This window comes from Malaclemys terrapin, chromosome 11, assembly GCF_027887155.1.
Source record: "Malaclemys terrapin pileata isolate rMalTer1 chromosome 11, rMalTer1.hap1, whole genome shotgun sequence".
NCBI classification, from domain to species: Eukaryota; Metazoa; Chordata; order Testudines; family Emydidae; genus Malaclemys; species Malaclemys terrapin.
Genome location: NC_071515.1, coordinates 43,835,512 through 43,849,287, shown reverse-complemented (window position 1 = coordinate 43,849,287; position 13,776 = coordinate 43,835,512). Strand labels below are relative to the sequence as shown.

The 13,776-nt window shown below is 42.4% G+C and overlaps 1 protein-coding gene across 3 annotated transcripts in view; it reads left to right on the top strand.

Annotated features, from left to right (window-relative positions):
• XIRP2 (xin actin binding repeat containing 2) overlaps positions 1-13,776 on the top strand; it is a 147,010-nt gene that overhangs the window by 105,968 nt on the left and 27,266 nt on the right. For all 3 annotated transcript variants that reach the window (XM_054043677.1, XM_054043679.1, XM_054043678.1), the window contains 2 exons: positions 1,806-1,969; positions 6,563-6,673. In XM_054043677.1, the coding sequence (XP_053899652.1) occupies positions 1,806-1,969; positions 6,563-6,673 (275 nt within the window). The remainder of the gene's footprint in view (positions 1-1,805; positions 1,970-6,562; positions 6,674-13,776) is intronic.

Genomic DNA, 13,776 nt, shown 5'->3' with positions numbered 1-13,776 from the left:
TCAAGCAGTATTCTCTACATCCTGGAATTTTGCTTTGAACATGAGATCTTCCCTGGTGATATACTACAGGAAGAAATGAGAGTCAGTAAGATACTGCAGGCACAAATTCCTGATAAAGTTGAAGAAAAGCTGTAAAACCTTTGTCTATATCCAACCATTTTAAATACTAAGAGACGCATACTGAATAGACAAGTTTCAGAGTAACAGCCGTGTTAGTCTGTATCCGCAAAAAGAAGAACAGGAGTACTTGTGGCACCTTAGAGACTAACAAATTTATTAGAGCATAAGCTTTCGTGGACTACAGCCCACTTCTTCGGATATGCATCCGAAGAAGTGGGCTGTAGTCCACGAAAGCTTATGCTCTAATAAATTTGTTAGTCTCTAAGGTGCCACAAGTACTCCTGTTCTTCTTTATACTGAATAGACAGAAAGTAGAAACTTCCAACAGGCACAGGCCCTTATTGTTTTTAGCTTTTAGTTTTGATCAATGTCGTTCTATCACACAAATGACTCACTGCTCACTTATCTACAGTGTAATCCACACTGGCCTTGTCTTCACTACTAAAAAAGGAGCACTCTTTATCTTAGGGTAACTAACAAGCGTGAGCTACCCCAAGGTAAAAGTGCAGTGAAGACAAAGGCACTTTAGTTTTACTGCAAGGGAAACTAGGTGAGGTGTACATACAGTGCTGACTTTGCCTAGTTTACCTCATGATAAAATGAAAGTGCCTTGTCTTTACTGTGTTTTTACCTCGGGATAGCTCAGACACATTAGTTACCCCTAAGGTAAAGAATGCACCTTTTTTAACCAGCAAAGATGAGGCCACTGATGACATCATCTTGAAGAACCAGTTACTGTAGGGTGTTCTAATATATGAAGATATCAAAGTATCTTTTTTGGTCAGCTGCAAAATTATTAAGGTGAAAATTTCAAAATAAGCTGTCTTCTACTGAAGGGAATACATCTTCTTCACCTAATGTAGAGATTTAGATAATATGGATGAAATATCAAGTGAAGATCTTGAAAGAGCTAATAAATAGGCTATGATGAGACAATTCACATTTTTAATGGAAATGTGTCAACTTTGTGGGTGCAATGTAAACTGAGGAAGTCACAGCAATTTAGGTGTTGCATTTGATACGCAGTTTTTCAGAGTAAAGTAATAGTCTAAGTGAAAACCTCTGCAATGCTCAGCTGCTGTACACTCACTTGCGTTTGTATTCATTATGAGTGAGGTCAAAGTAGTTAATCATCAGTGAGGTTTCTCTAGTGCAGACAAAACAATTAATAGTAAATGAATAAACTGGAGACAAATTCTGCTCTGAGTTACTCCCTTGCAACCCAATTGATTAAAATAGAATTTGCCCCATTATAACTTACGTATTGCGTTATAGTGGTTTTGCTTATAGTGTAAAAGGATATATATTCAAGTTTTCTGGTGACCACATATTTTTGCTAGGTTATCAAGAAAAATGTTTTTTGTTGAAAAGTCTTTATTTTAGTAGAGTTTTTAAAAAAGTGATATTTATTTCAATAAGAAACATCATTGTTTCCATTGAAATGCCTGTTGACTTCACTGGGAGAAGGCTTGGGCATTTGGACCTGATTCAGAGTCGTAATTTACTATCTGCAGTTCGTACTTCATAAGTTAGAATTGATGTAATATTGCCATAGATATTGGATAACATTGTTAACTCTTGCAATCTGTTTTTGAAGACAGTTTTTCTTTTCTTTCAGCCTTAAAAAGCAGGTATTTAATAATAAAAATAAACCTCCTAATATGAAATATTATGTTTGCTTTTAGCTATTGCTGGCTGTCACAAGCCTGTAAGTGGATTTTCAGAAGAAAACACGAACTGGAGTGATAGTGTGCCATTGGATTTCCAAGATTCTGTCTCATTGAAGGAAAGAATGGCTATGTATCAAGCAGCTGTGTCCAAAGTAGAGCGCAGCAGCTCCTGTGCTAATGTAAGATATTGCCTTCTATTTAACATCACAATTATCTTCATAATTGTCTTCATAATTTGCTATTTCTGTTTTCACAGGGCCATATCCTGCTCGCTTATTCACAAAAGCAGTCGCACTATTTTGCCCACATTATCTTTATGTAGAACAAAATTAAAAACCTGAATTACGAACACCTACACAGCAAAGTTACCAATTCATTTCAGTCTCTTATGAATAAGAGTTTGCATACCACTGATGTTTTGGAAGGCTCATTTTAATTCACTGGTTGTACAGTTTTTCTTTTTGCTCTTGTGTGCACTAAATCTATTAGGAATATTTAAATCAACATAGAAAGGAGAGATTAGCAACATAGCCACTCTGCTAAACCAATTATGATTATAGAAGAATACAGGTTTCTGTACTATTATCAATTTTTATAGTCAGCAAGTAATAAAATTGTATTCAAAATAATGCTTAACTCTGGCTGCTCAAACTATGGAATTTGAAATTACTGCAGTGTTAAACTGGACAATGCTACAGAATCATAAAAAGTAGGACTGGGAGAGACTTTGAGACGTCATCTAGTCCAGCCCCTTGCGCTGAGGCAGGACCAAGTATACCTAGCCTGTCCTTGAACAGGAGAACTAGTGCATACACACACTTCAATTTATATATATTTATAAAATGTAGTAAAATGCTGGACAGCAGAAAGAGAAACAACAGAGAATTGAAACGTGAGGCTGGTGGGAGCTCAGGTATACGATGTTTGGTTCAGTGGCCTGTTCCTTTATCATTAATACCTCAGAAACCTTGCAGAAGGGCACAGACAGAAAGATGATCAAAAAACTACTTAATAGAAGTGAATTGTGATACTTTGGACTTGAGATGCTAAATATTGCACTCTATTTACATGATCCTTAAAAATATCTGGAAGGAATTAACAGCTCTGAGTATTTTTTTTAAGTTTCCTAAATGATTTTCTCCTAGTAAAAACCAGAGAAAATGGCAAACTACTTTTTACCATTTTTATCTTGCCAGGCTTCCTGAGAAGTTCACCTAAACACTTTACAGAGGTCTCACTGATGTAACAACCAGATCCAGAAGAGTATGCTAACATTAAAAGAGTTGATAGGACACAAATATTTGTGGTTTATACAAGGCTCATGGAGTCCTAGAACAAATGCTTGTGGAGTGTCTAGATGAGTATTGAAAAAGGTGTGAGTTAACTCAAGTTAATTGGCAGTCATGTAAACCAAATTACAGGGGTGTCACAAACTAGTCTAGACATAAATTTGTCCTATGTTCTGCTGACCTGTCATATCGCAGCACTAATCTGTATATACAATGTCACACAATTATCTCAGCACCTTGTGAAATTGAGGGAGAACTTTGGATGAGTGAATCCCATTGCTACAAAATAAGGCATACACTTATAATGGTGGGAAAATTAATCATTGGAATAATTTATGAAGGATTATGGTGGGTTCTCCATCACTGACAATTTTTAAATCAAGCTTGGATGTTTTTTCTAAAAGATCTGCTCTAGGAATTATTTTGGGGAATTCCTATGGCCTATGTTATACAGGAGGTCAGACTAGAGCAGGGGTCGGCAACCTACGGCACGCGTGCCAAAGTTGGCACGCAAGCTGATTTTTCCTGGCACGCAGCGTGGGCTGAGCCACTCAGCCCCGCCGCCACTCTGGAGTTCCCGCTGCCAGCTGCCGGATCCTGCGGACCCTGCCGCGGGTCCAACTCAGCACCTGCTGCTGGCCTGGGGGGAAGGAACCCCAGGCTGGCAGCGGGCTCAGACCCCCGCTGGCAGGAGCCGCCGGTGAAAATCCCAGAGCCGCGGCGGGCTGAGCTGCTCAGCCCGCCCCACTCTGGAGTTCCCGCTGCCAGCTTCTGCCAGCTGGGGTCGCGCCACAGGTCCAACTCAGCACCGGCTACTGTCCTGGGGTTCCTTCCCCCAGGCTAGCAGCGGGCTGAGATCCCAGCTGGCAGGAGCCTGCAGCCGAAACCCCAGAGCGGGGGTCGGGCTGAGCCGCTCAGCCCGCCCCGCTCCGGAATTCCCGCTTCCGGCTCCTGCCAGCCGGGGTCCCCGCGGGTCCAATTCAGCACCCGCTGCTGGTCTGGCGGGGAAGGAACCCCAGGCTGGCAGCGGGCTGAGACCCCGGCTGGCAGGAGCCACCGGTGAAAATCCCAGAGCCGCGGCGGGCTGAGCTGCTCAGCCCGCCCCACTCTGGAGTTCCCGCTGCCAGCTGCCGGATCCTGCGGACCCTGCCGCGGGTCCAACTCAGCACCTGCTGCTGGCCTGGGGGGAAGGAACCCCAGGCTGGCAGCGGGCTCAGACCCCCGCTGGCAGGAGCCGCCGGTGAAAATCCCAGAGCCGCGGCGGGCTGAGCTGCTCAGCCCGCCCCACTCTGGAGTTCCCGCTGCCGGCTCCTGCCAGCCGGGGTCCCCGCGGGTCCAACTCAGCCCCCGCTGCTGGCTTGGGTGGGGAGGAACAGCGGGCTGAGACCCCGCTGGTAGCAGCCTGCAGCCAAAACCCCAGAGCGGGGGTCGGGCTGAGCCGCTCAGCCCGCCGCGGCTCTGGGGTTTTCACCGGCGGCTCCTGCTGAGGTCGGGCTGAGCCGCTCAGCCCGTCCCGCTCTGGAGTTCCCACTGCCGGCTCCTGCCAGCCGGGTCCCCGCGGGTCCCACTCAGCACCTGCTGCTGGCCTGGGTGAAGGAACCCCAGGTTCCTTCCTGAGACCTCAGCTGGCAGGAGCTGGGGGCAGAAACCCCAGAGTGGCGGCAGGCCGAGCCAGTCGCTGATCTGGGGTTCTGGCTGCTGGCCCCTCGCCAGCAGGGGTCTCTACCGCGCAGCTCCACTCACCTTGCTTCCGGTTGGAGGCTCTCTTGCAGACAGGGTCCAGGCCTCCAGCCCTGCTCAGGCCTACCAGCCACCTACTCCACTCACCTCAGCTGCCAATCTTGGTTTCCAGCCCTTGCTCATCCTGCTTTCGGGCCTGGAGTCCCAGCAGGCCACCCTTTACATATAACAGTAGTTTGGTTATATATTATAGACTTATAGAGAGACCTTCTAAAAAGTGTTAAAATGTATTACCGGCACGCGAAGCCTCAAATTAGAGCAAATAAATGAAGATTCGGCACACTACTTCTGAAAGGTTGCCGACCCCTGGACTAGAGGATCACAGTCAGTGGTCCCCAACCTTTTTGTGGCCAGTAGCACATTCATGTTTTCAGAAGAGTGTGGCGGGCGCCAACAATTTTTCAAGGCTTATTTTGTATTTGTACATTAAATAATATGAAAATCATATTTAATATAACATAATTTATGAATCCATAAGATTAAAAAGGTAATTTTACATGTAAAAGGTATTAATTAAATTATTTGGCAAGTACTGTTTCACCTTACCATGTGAATTTGCTCTTTTTTATCTACCTGTAAGAAAAATTAAGGAGTTTTTACAATATAAATATCATAAACATTCGGTCCATTCTGCAGAGGCGGAGCGTTTTTTGTTTTGTTTTGGTTAGGCTTGACCCGTATTTGGAACCCTTGGCTTACATTCCCCCGGACAGCTGGAAAAACCTGGATGGTAATTGGTCATCATCTTATCGGTCAGAGTGAGTGAGGAGGTGTAACCCATTGTCTGCACTGTTCCAGGGCAAGCCAAAGTGTTTGTTTTTTAATAAGTAGCCCTCTAGTTCTATCAGCATCTCAATTTATAACTGCTCCGTTCTCCAAGTTTATCACCTCCTGCAGGTTTGAGCCTGTCTGTGTTGATGCCGGAGTAGTCCTTGCAAATACAAACAGTATTATACATTGCTGGATACACATGACTAATCCTTAGCATTATGCAGGGGCCTTTGGTACCTTGGATATTAGTTTTGGAAGAGAGGATTTATAGATATAACAGGATCTATTGCTTGTCTCTCAGCACCTCTTCTACACCACCAGTTAATGGTGTTGAAGAAGCTCTGGATAAGGGAATTCCATAGATTGTCTATTATTTGTGTGTTTTTATTCTCTATAAATCAATGAGATAGTAATTCCACAGGGACTCAGTGATGTTTTAACAACTAGTCTTAAATGTTTATATGTTTAGTATTTTTGACAGCCTTATTTTGGGTTTGTTTTATTATGAAATATACTATTATATATATATGAAATATACTATATATATATTTATATATATATGGTAATTGGTCATATATGGTTTATTATATATATATAATTATTATTATTAATTATTATGATGATGACATATACTAATATTCATGGGTTCTGTGTGCTAGCTACAGTTGCAATATGTTCTAACAATAGTGAGATATCAGATATCAAAATGTATCTTACAGAGAAGCAAGAAAAAAATTCAAAATTTTGTATGAACTAGTTAAATATAGAATCTACCATACAATGAGGTAGCAGAGCTTGTAGAATATGCTGGTGGAAGTTATCACTAAGTGGCTACACAAATTTTGGAAATCAATGGTTATTTAAGTGGTAAATACACAAATTATTTCTATTCCCTAATGAAAAAAAATATTTCCATGAACATCTGTTCTTACTGTATCAGGTAAATAACACCTATTTTATCTATTACACTAGGCTATAGAGGAATCAGAGACCTGTACAGTACCTGGTGGCTTAGCAAGTGTGAAGAAACAATTTGAGAAATGGGAAACTGGTCAACACCAGTACGAGCACAAATCTGTACAGGTAATAATAGTAGTATAAGAGTTATGACCTACTAGATAACTTGGAGGGGAAATACTGTTACTTGGCATGCTGAATGTGCTGATTAATTTCATGATCACTGACAGACATTGTTTTTGTAACGTACGTAGAGAGTGTAATTTTCTCTTTGATATTTGCTACTGTAATTATATACTCTTTAGGTAGATAAACCTTCAATGTGGAAAAGAGATCTAGACTTATAGCTGATCTACAAGAAAATAGATAAGAATTGTAAGAACCTTGTCTTTGGGGTTGTAATTCATTATAAAAGTATCTGCTATTACTTGGCATATATTGTACTTGAAGCGTTGTTAAGCCATTTCACTTGAGAAGGAGTTTGCTGTTTCCTTCGTGTTTAAATTTAATCAGCTTCTCTAAACAGATCAAAAATTGCATGGAAGAACCCAGATGCTACATAAAACCACATTCCAAGTGTTTTAGATAAAGGGTTTTTGCGTTTTATTACTTCATTATCATATATCATGAAAAATGGTTGCTGAAGATAATGATTTTGGAATATATGAAGGCTTAGTGCAATTAATTTTATTACACATCTATACTGTGCACTCTGAAAAATAGCAATGGATAGTGAACAGCAGCATTAACTGAGTTTGTTTGAGAGATATTTAAATAATGTAAGTGTAAAACTTTGTACCACAAGATAAAGCTACAGTTTGAATGTACTCATACTTAGGGTGTTAAATTAGGGCAACTTTACAAAAGGCCACTGTTTATCATTTTATTACTCATGAACGTTAGAACCCACAGCATTTACACATGGTAAGCCAAATTCTACCTTGGGGGTATGCTTGTGCAGTTCCCATTGAAGTCAACGGGAAACTTGTGTATTCAAAGGCAGAATCTGAAGATTAAATAAATGAAATATAAGTAAGAGTAAATGGTGGATTATGTCTAAGGCTGGAGGTACATTTCAGTGGAAATCATGGATTTGCAAATGCAGAAATATGAAAAGGCATTTACATTTTTTATGGGGAGAATGTGGTAAAATAAAGAATTTATTATCTCCGATGTCTTTAAATTGAAATTGTGATTCTTTAAAAAATAATTAAAATATCTTATGGGACACTATGATTATCTAGGTGTCTACTGAAGCTTTTCTTATTTGTAGTCTTCTTGTATGGCCTATTTAATGCTTTAAAATGCATTTGAATGTGTTTGCATAAGGTTTAGGGAGAACTGTTACTTTTTCTTTTCTTTGTGTTTCTGTGATGTCTGAGGGTGGCATCCTATGAAATAGGCTGTTGTTGCTGGGACATATGTGAACCTGTCACCAACAACTAGACCTACCTAGATAACTCACCCATTCTCTCCCTCTCACAGTGTCACATTTACTCTCCCTTCCCACACAGACACTCTTATTGACGCTCCCGGGATGGCTTTACATGGCAGACCGCAGTTTTATTAATTATTCCTTGGGGAGGAGCACTACACTGCCTGCCCTCTGCTCTCACATGCCAGGCATTTGACTGGTTCCAGTCCAGGTTACAGAGATTTAACCACAAACCAAACAGTAATTTGGGATAGGGCCTCCCTGAGCTACCCCACAGACTCAGCTCAGTTGTGAAACCTCTTCCCTTCCCTGAGTAAGTGGGGATGGAGTAAAAAAGGCCACAAAGCTGGGATGGCAGGAGAACCTCAGTCCACAAAGACTTCAGGCTCCTCCTGCCATAAGCACATTTATTTGGGCATAAGCTTTCATGGGCTAGAACCCACTTCATCAGATGTATGGAGTGGAAAATACAGGAGCAGGTATAAATACATGAAAAGATGGGAGTTGCCTTACCAAGTGTAAGGTCAGTCTCTAAGGTGCCACAAGGACTCCTTGTTATTGTTGTTTTTTTGAATGTGCAGTTACCTTCCAATGACCAATCATTAGACCACTTTCCAAACTTAATACTGCTGTTGAAACACACCGATTGAAAAGCAACAGGGAGGAGGAATGCAAAGAGATACACTTCTTAACCTTTAGGAAAGCACCAAATCCATTTTATTATAGGGGAGCTAGTATTTACCCCTATATTTCAATTGCTTAACACTCCCGATTACAGATTCTTGCAACTTTTTTTAGGTGCTCCAGCATTTCTAATATTTGCAGCAGGGCTTTTCAAGTCATCAAAGAGAAATCCATAAGACCATAGACATGCCTTTTCTTTGTCCCATGACATTCTCTCTAGGTTTTGCTGAGTTATAAAATTCGTAAATTGTTATTTCCCATCTCTTACTTGTGTTCCTCAGGTAAATTTTGGCAGCCTGCCAAAATAATAACTGAACATAAACATTCTAAAAGGCTGCATCCACATCACCACCAAAGCAGCAGCAGCAGCCCACAATGCAGCGGCAACCCTGGAAACAGACAGCCTCCCAGACCCAGCAAAATAACCCGAGTAGTCCACACACTCACTCGCTCCCTGCCCCTGAGTATCAGTCTTATCATGCTGATAACCAATGTAGTTAGCTCAAGCACTACTGCACTGCTGAAGAGTCAGGGCTCAAACTGCATTGATGATGCATGATTATAGAAATGGAAATCATACGTATGGAAGGAATTTCAGCCAAACCTGATTGGGGGTGAGGGGAGAGTTACAGTTACCCATGATAGAATTTGTTTGTACCTTTTTCCATTAAAATAAAAAAAAAAATCTAGGACATTACATTAAGAAAATGTTAAAATAATGTTAAGGTTGGAAGGTCAAGCACTCAAAAGTTAGGAAATGCCAGCTCTACAATTGCCTGTGAAATCTTAATTCAGCCCTCTTGTGTGTAAATATTATGATACAGCCTTTATTTATACAATCAGATACTATTTTTTCCTCACAGAACCCCTGTCTCATGGGAACTGTAGCTGCTCTCAGCATCTCTAGCAGTGGTCTGGAGGAATGAACACTGGGTTGGGAGTCAGGTATTCCTGAATTCTAATCCAGCTTTGTCACTTTTTTACTGTGTGGCCTCAGGCAAGTCTTTTTGTTTCAGTTTCCCCATCTGTAAAATTAGAATAATAAATCTCTCATCTTTCAGTAAAAGATAAATTCATCAATTTTGAGGCATGGGGATATTATAGTGAGGATTGCCCTGGAAAACACTATGAGGACATGAATAATTCTGCATTCATTGCACAGTACTCAGTAACTAAGGCAGGGGTCACTAGCTGAATGAAGATAAAAATATTGAACGTCTGCCTCATTCCCTAAGCACTGCCCATCCTCTCCACTGAATGAGGCAGGGTCCTATGGCAAAATTAGTATGTGATCATGTAACTGAATTGTGATTAAAATTTCCAAATTATCTGACTTCAGAACCTGAATCCCACTGACTTTCAGTGAGATTTAGGCTCCTAAATTTACTTATCTAATGCTCATGCATAAGGGGGCAGAATTAAGTATGCATAGGCAGTCTGCATCAGGGGTGGGCAAACTTTTTGGCCTGAGGGCCACATTGGGGTATGGAAATTGTATGGCGTGCCATGAAAGCTCACAAAATTGGGGGGTAGGGATGCAGGGGGGGGTGAGGGCTCCGGCTGGGGGTGCGGGCTCTGGGGTGGGGCCAGAAATGAGGAGTTCAGGGTGTGACAGGGGACTTGGGGTTCGGATGAGGGGGTGTGAGGGCTCTGGGCTGCAGGAGGGTGCTCTGGGCTGGGACTGAGGGGTTCAGAGAGCGGGAGGGGGATCAGGGCTGGGACAGAGGGTTGGGGTACAGGGGCAGGGGGGAGGGCTCTGGTTGGGGGTGCGGGCACTGGGGTGTGGCTAGGGATGAGAGGCTTGGGGTACAAGAGGGGGCTCTGGGCTGGGATCGAGGGGTTCAGAGGGTGGGAGGGGGATCAGGGATGTGGCAGGGGGTTGGGGCGCCGGGGGGGTGTGCTCAAGGGTGCAGGCTCTGGGCAGTGCTTAGTGCAAGCAGCTCCCAGAAGCATGTCCTCCCTCCGGCTCTGAGGTGCGGCAAGGTGGCTCTGTGCGCTGCCCCGTCCACGGGTGCCACCCCTGTAGCTTCCATTAGCTGTGGTTCCCGGCCAATGGGAGCTGCGGGGGCGGAGCCTGTTGACGGGGCAACGTGTAGAGCCGCCTGGCCACGCCTCCGCATACTACATAGGAGCTGGAGGGGGGTCATGTCAGCTGCTTCCTGGGACCCACTCGGAGCGGGGCAAGCCCCCAGCCCCACTCCCCGTCTGGAACACCAGAGGGGGGCAAACCCCCAACCCCATTCCCTAGCAGGAGCTGAGAGTCAGATTAAATGCTCTGATGGACCAGATGTGGCCTGCAGGCCATAGTTTGCCCACCTCTGGTCTACATTCTAGTTTTCTAACTTTTGAGTGGTTGGCTTTGTAGCCTACAAACATTCTTTTAACATGTTTTTTTTAATGTAATTCCTCTTATATTGCTAATTTCTTCTACTGAACATATCACTTTTCTTTGCCACTTTTATTATTTTCTCTATCAGCTTCAACAGGTTTAGAAGTACAGTTCAGTTCACACGCGATCCCAAAAGTCTGGATTACCTGAACTATTCAACCTCCTGAGTCTGAAAAACAGGGCTGGAAATCTCAAGAGAATGAACATTTTTGTTTCCAGTCAGCCCAGAAATACCACAAAAAGTCTCTCACTGTATCTCACTATTTCCACTTCTAGTTTCAGTATGAAATGAGAAGTGCCAAGGCAAGAGAAAATCACATGCACACTTTGAAAGTGAACTGAACCTTTAAAAGTAAAATAAAATTAAGTGCTGGGTTAAATTCAAGTCAGGGGGAGGGTCAGGCCTATTCTTATTCTACCAATCTAATTGGTCCAGACTTAAGGACATGTTTTGATACCCTTGTTCAGGAATAGTTCCTTACTCCAAAAGCAGTAGGGTATCAGAATCTGGCCCTTACTGAGTCAACAATATCAGTTCCACTATCTTAGGGCTAGACTGTAACATAAAAACCTGCCCTAAATAAGGAGAGCACATAGCTGTACTGAGGGGGAGCTGTATTTTGTACCAGGGGAGTCACACTGAGAATCAGTTTATTTCATGCTCTCCTTTCCTCCTGCTCCAGAGGGAAAGTAATTTGCTCAACATCCATGCCAGTTACAGGTTTCTTCCCCACTAAGGGTCATGTCAGCATGTTGCTTAGTTCTGAGTATTCCCCATCTGCCCCACTCCTCACCCAGCTGCATGGGATGGAGAGTAGTGGCCCTGTGGAGGCTGCTCTCCCCATTGTGCTGTGACCCACGATGCAGGGAGCTTGCACCGGGAGTAAAGAGGGGACTAAAATTCCTTTACTATTCTGTGTGTACTTGGGAAGAGAAATAATCTTGCTTTTAAAGATTACAAGTGGGAGGGAAAAGAGTACATCTTTGGGATCTCTATAGTATTGGGACACAACAACTCATCACATCTCTTACAATCTCATCATCACAGCTGTTTGACGTTCAGGGGTTCACACTTTTTTAAAAATTAGCTTTTTCCCCTGAGAGTTACTTTCCATCCTAACAAGGCCTTCACATACTTTCCTATATTTAGAGCTGAATTACTTTTTAGTTATTTATTTTTAAAGAAGAGAATAAAAACTGAGTGGGAAATATATAAAATGGTAGATGGAGCTACAAGAGAGAGAGGTTTGGAAAAGGGGGAATTGTCTGTAGAATTCCCCACTTTTTCAAGCTGTATCACATGATAAATTGCTTAACTGATTTTTGTGTCAGAAGCATTAGTTGTTCCTGACCTTTGTTAGAATAACTTTCTGCAGCCATCTCAGATGTGGAGCCAATAGGGAACTCTGGCAGTACTTGTTTTTAATACATATATCTACTTCCGTAAAGATCCCAATGCAAATGTTAGCACTCAGGAAGATTATGTGGATTTGGTACAATAAAAAAATTATTTTGATAGCTTCTGACAGATATAATCTGGCTCCAATGTGTTCATTCTTTTTAAAGACTTGTTTTGGAAAAGAAACTAAAACATGTATTTTATGAGCTGAATGCCCCAAATAACAAGGATAAGAGGGATAATTATGTTTTTTTTTTTCATTTTAGTTCCCTGAAATTGCAGATTGGTGGCTCTCATTCTACTGAGACATCTCTGCATGCACCATGCAATTGATATCAAAGCTACCAACCTCCCCCCACATCCTCCCAGATCATGGAGCTGAACCATATAGAATCAGATCAGTGGAGTACTGTACAGGGTTTTCATTGGTTTTTTAATCTAATTCAAAAAAAAATTATTGATAGAAAATGTTGAAATAAATCCTATTATACTAAAATAATTGCCACATATATAACTCCCTATGGTCCATCTTCACTTGGATTCCTTAGTACAGCATGATGTGCACCCTTGCACGGGGTGGTTGTAGTGCCAGCAGACAATGTGATGGACTTGAAAGGTTTTCCTTTCATTCTCATATATCCCTCAACCTTTCCCACTCATAGAATGTTGTCAATCATATAAAGGGCCGGACTCTGCCTGGCCCTTGATGTAGGTGCATGGGTGTGTCATAGGGTAAGTAATAAGAAGACTTTCCCCACTTTAGCACTGCCTGCATAAGCGTTAGGGAGGTTTGCAGCTCCTGCTATGTGGGGGATGCTGGGGTTATTCTGTCCCTACTTCCCCAGGAGCACAGTGCCCTGAAAGGGGCAGCGAGGGATGCACCAATACATAAGCCAGCAGAGCTAGCTGGTTGCACTGGGACAAAAAGCTGAACAATGACATACTATGGCTGGGCCTGGAAGAGTACAGTGCTTACTATGCACTTGATCTAGAAGGAGCAATCCCTAGATTGGAAAATCCTCGGGGAAATCCTTGTCTTCTCCTTCCTTCAAGTACAATTCCACACACACCAATATTAGGAATGATCCATCTATCCTAGATTTTTCCTAGCTATCGTTAGACTCTAAGGGCTAATACATAAAATTAATAAGTAAATTATTTAAGGTGAATTATCTTCTCACCCTTGCTATTTGGAGCCTTCAGCATTTAAAAATCGATGTAAGTAATTTTTAAAGGAAATATTTGCAGGATGTATTTAAAGGGAAGCTATCTGCATATTCCTCTGAAAACAGCTCTCTAATATCACAAAAGAAATCACCACA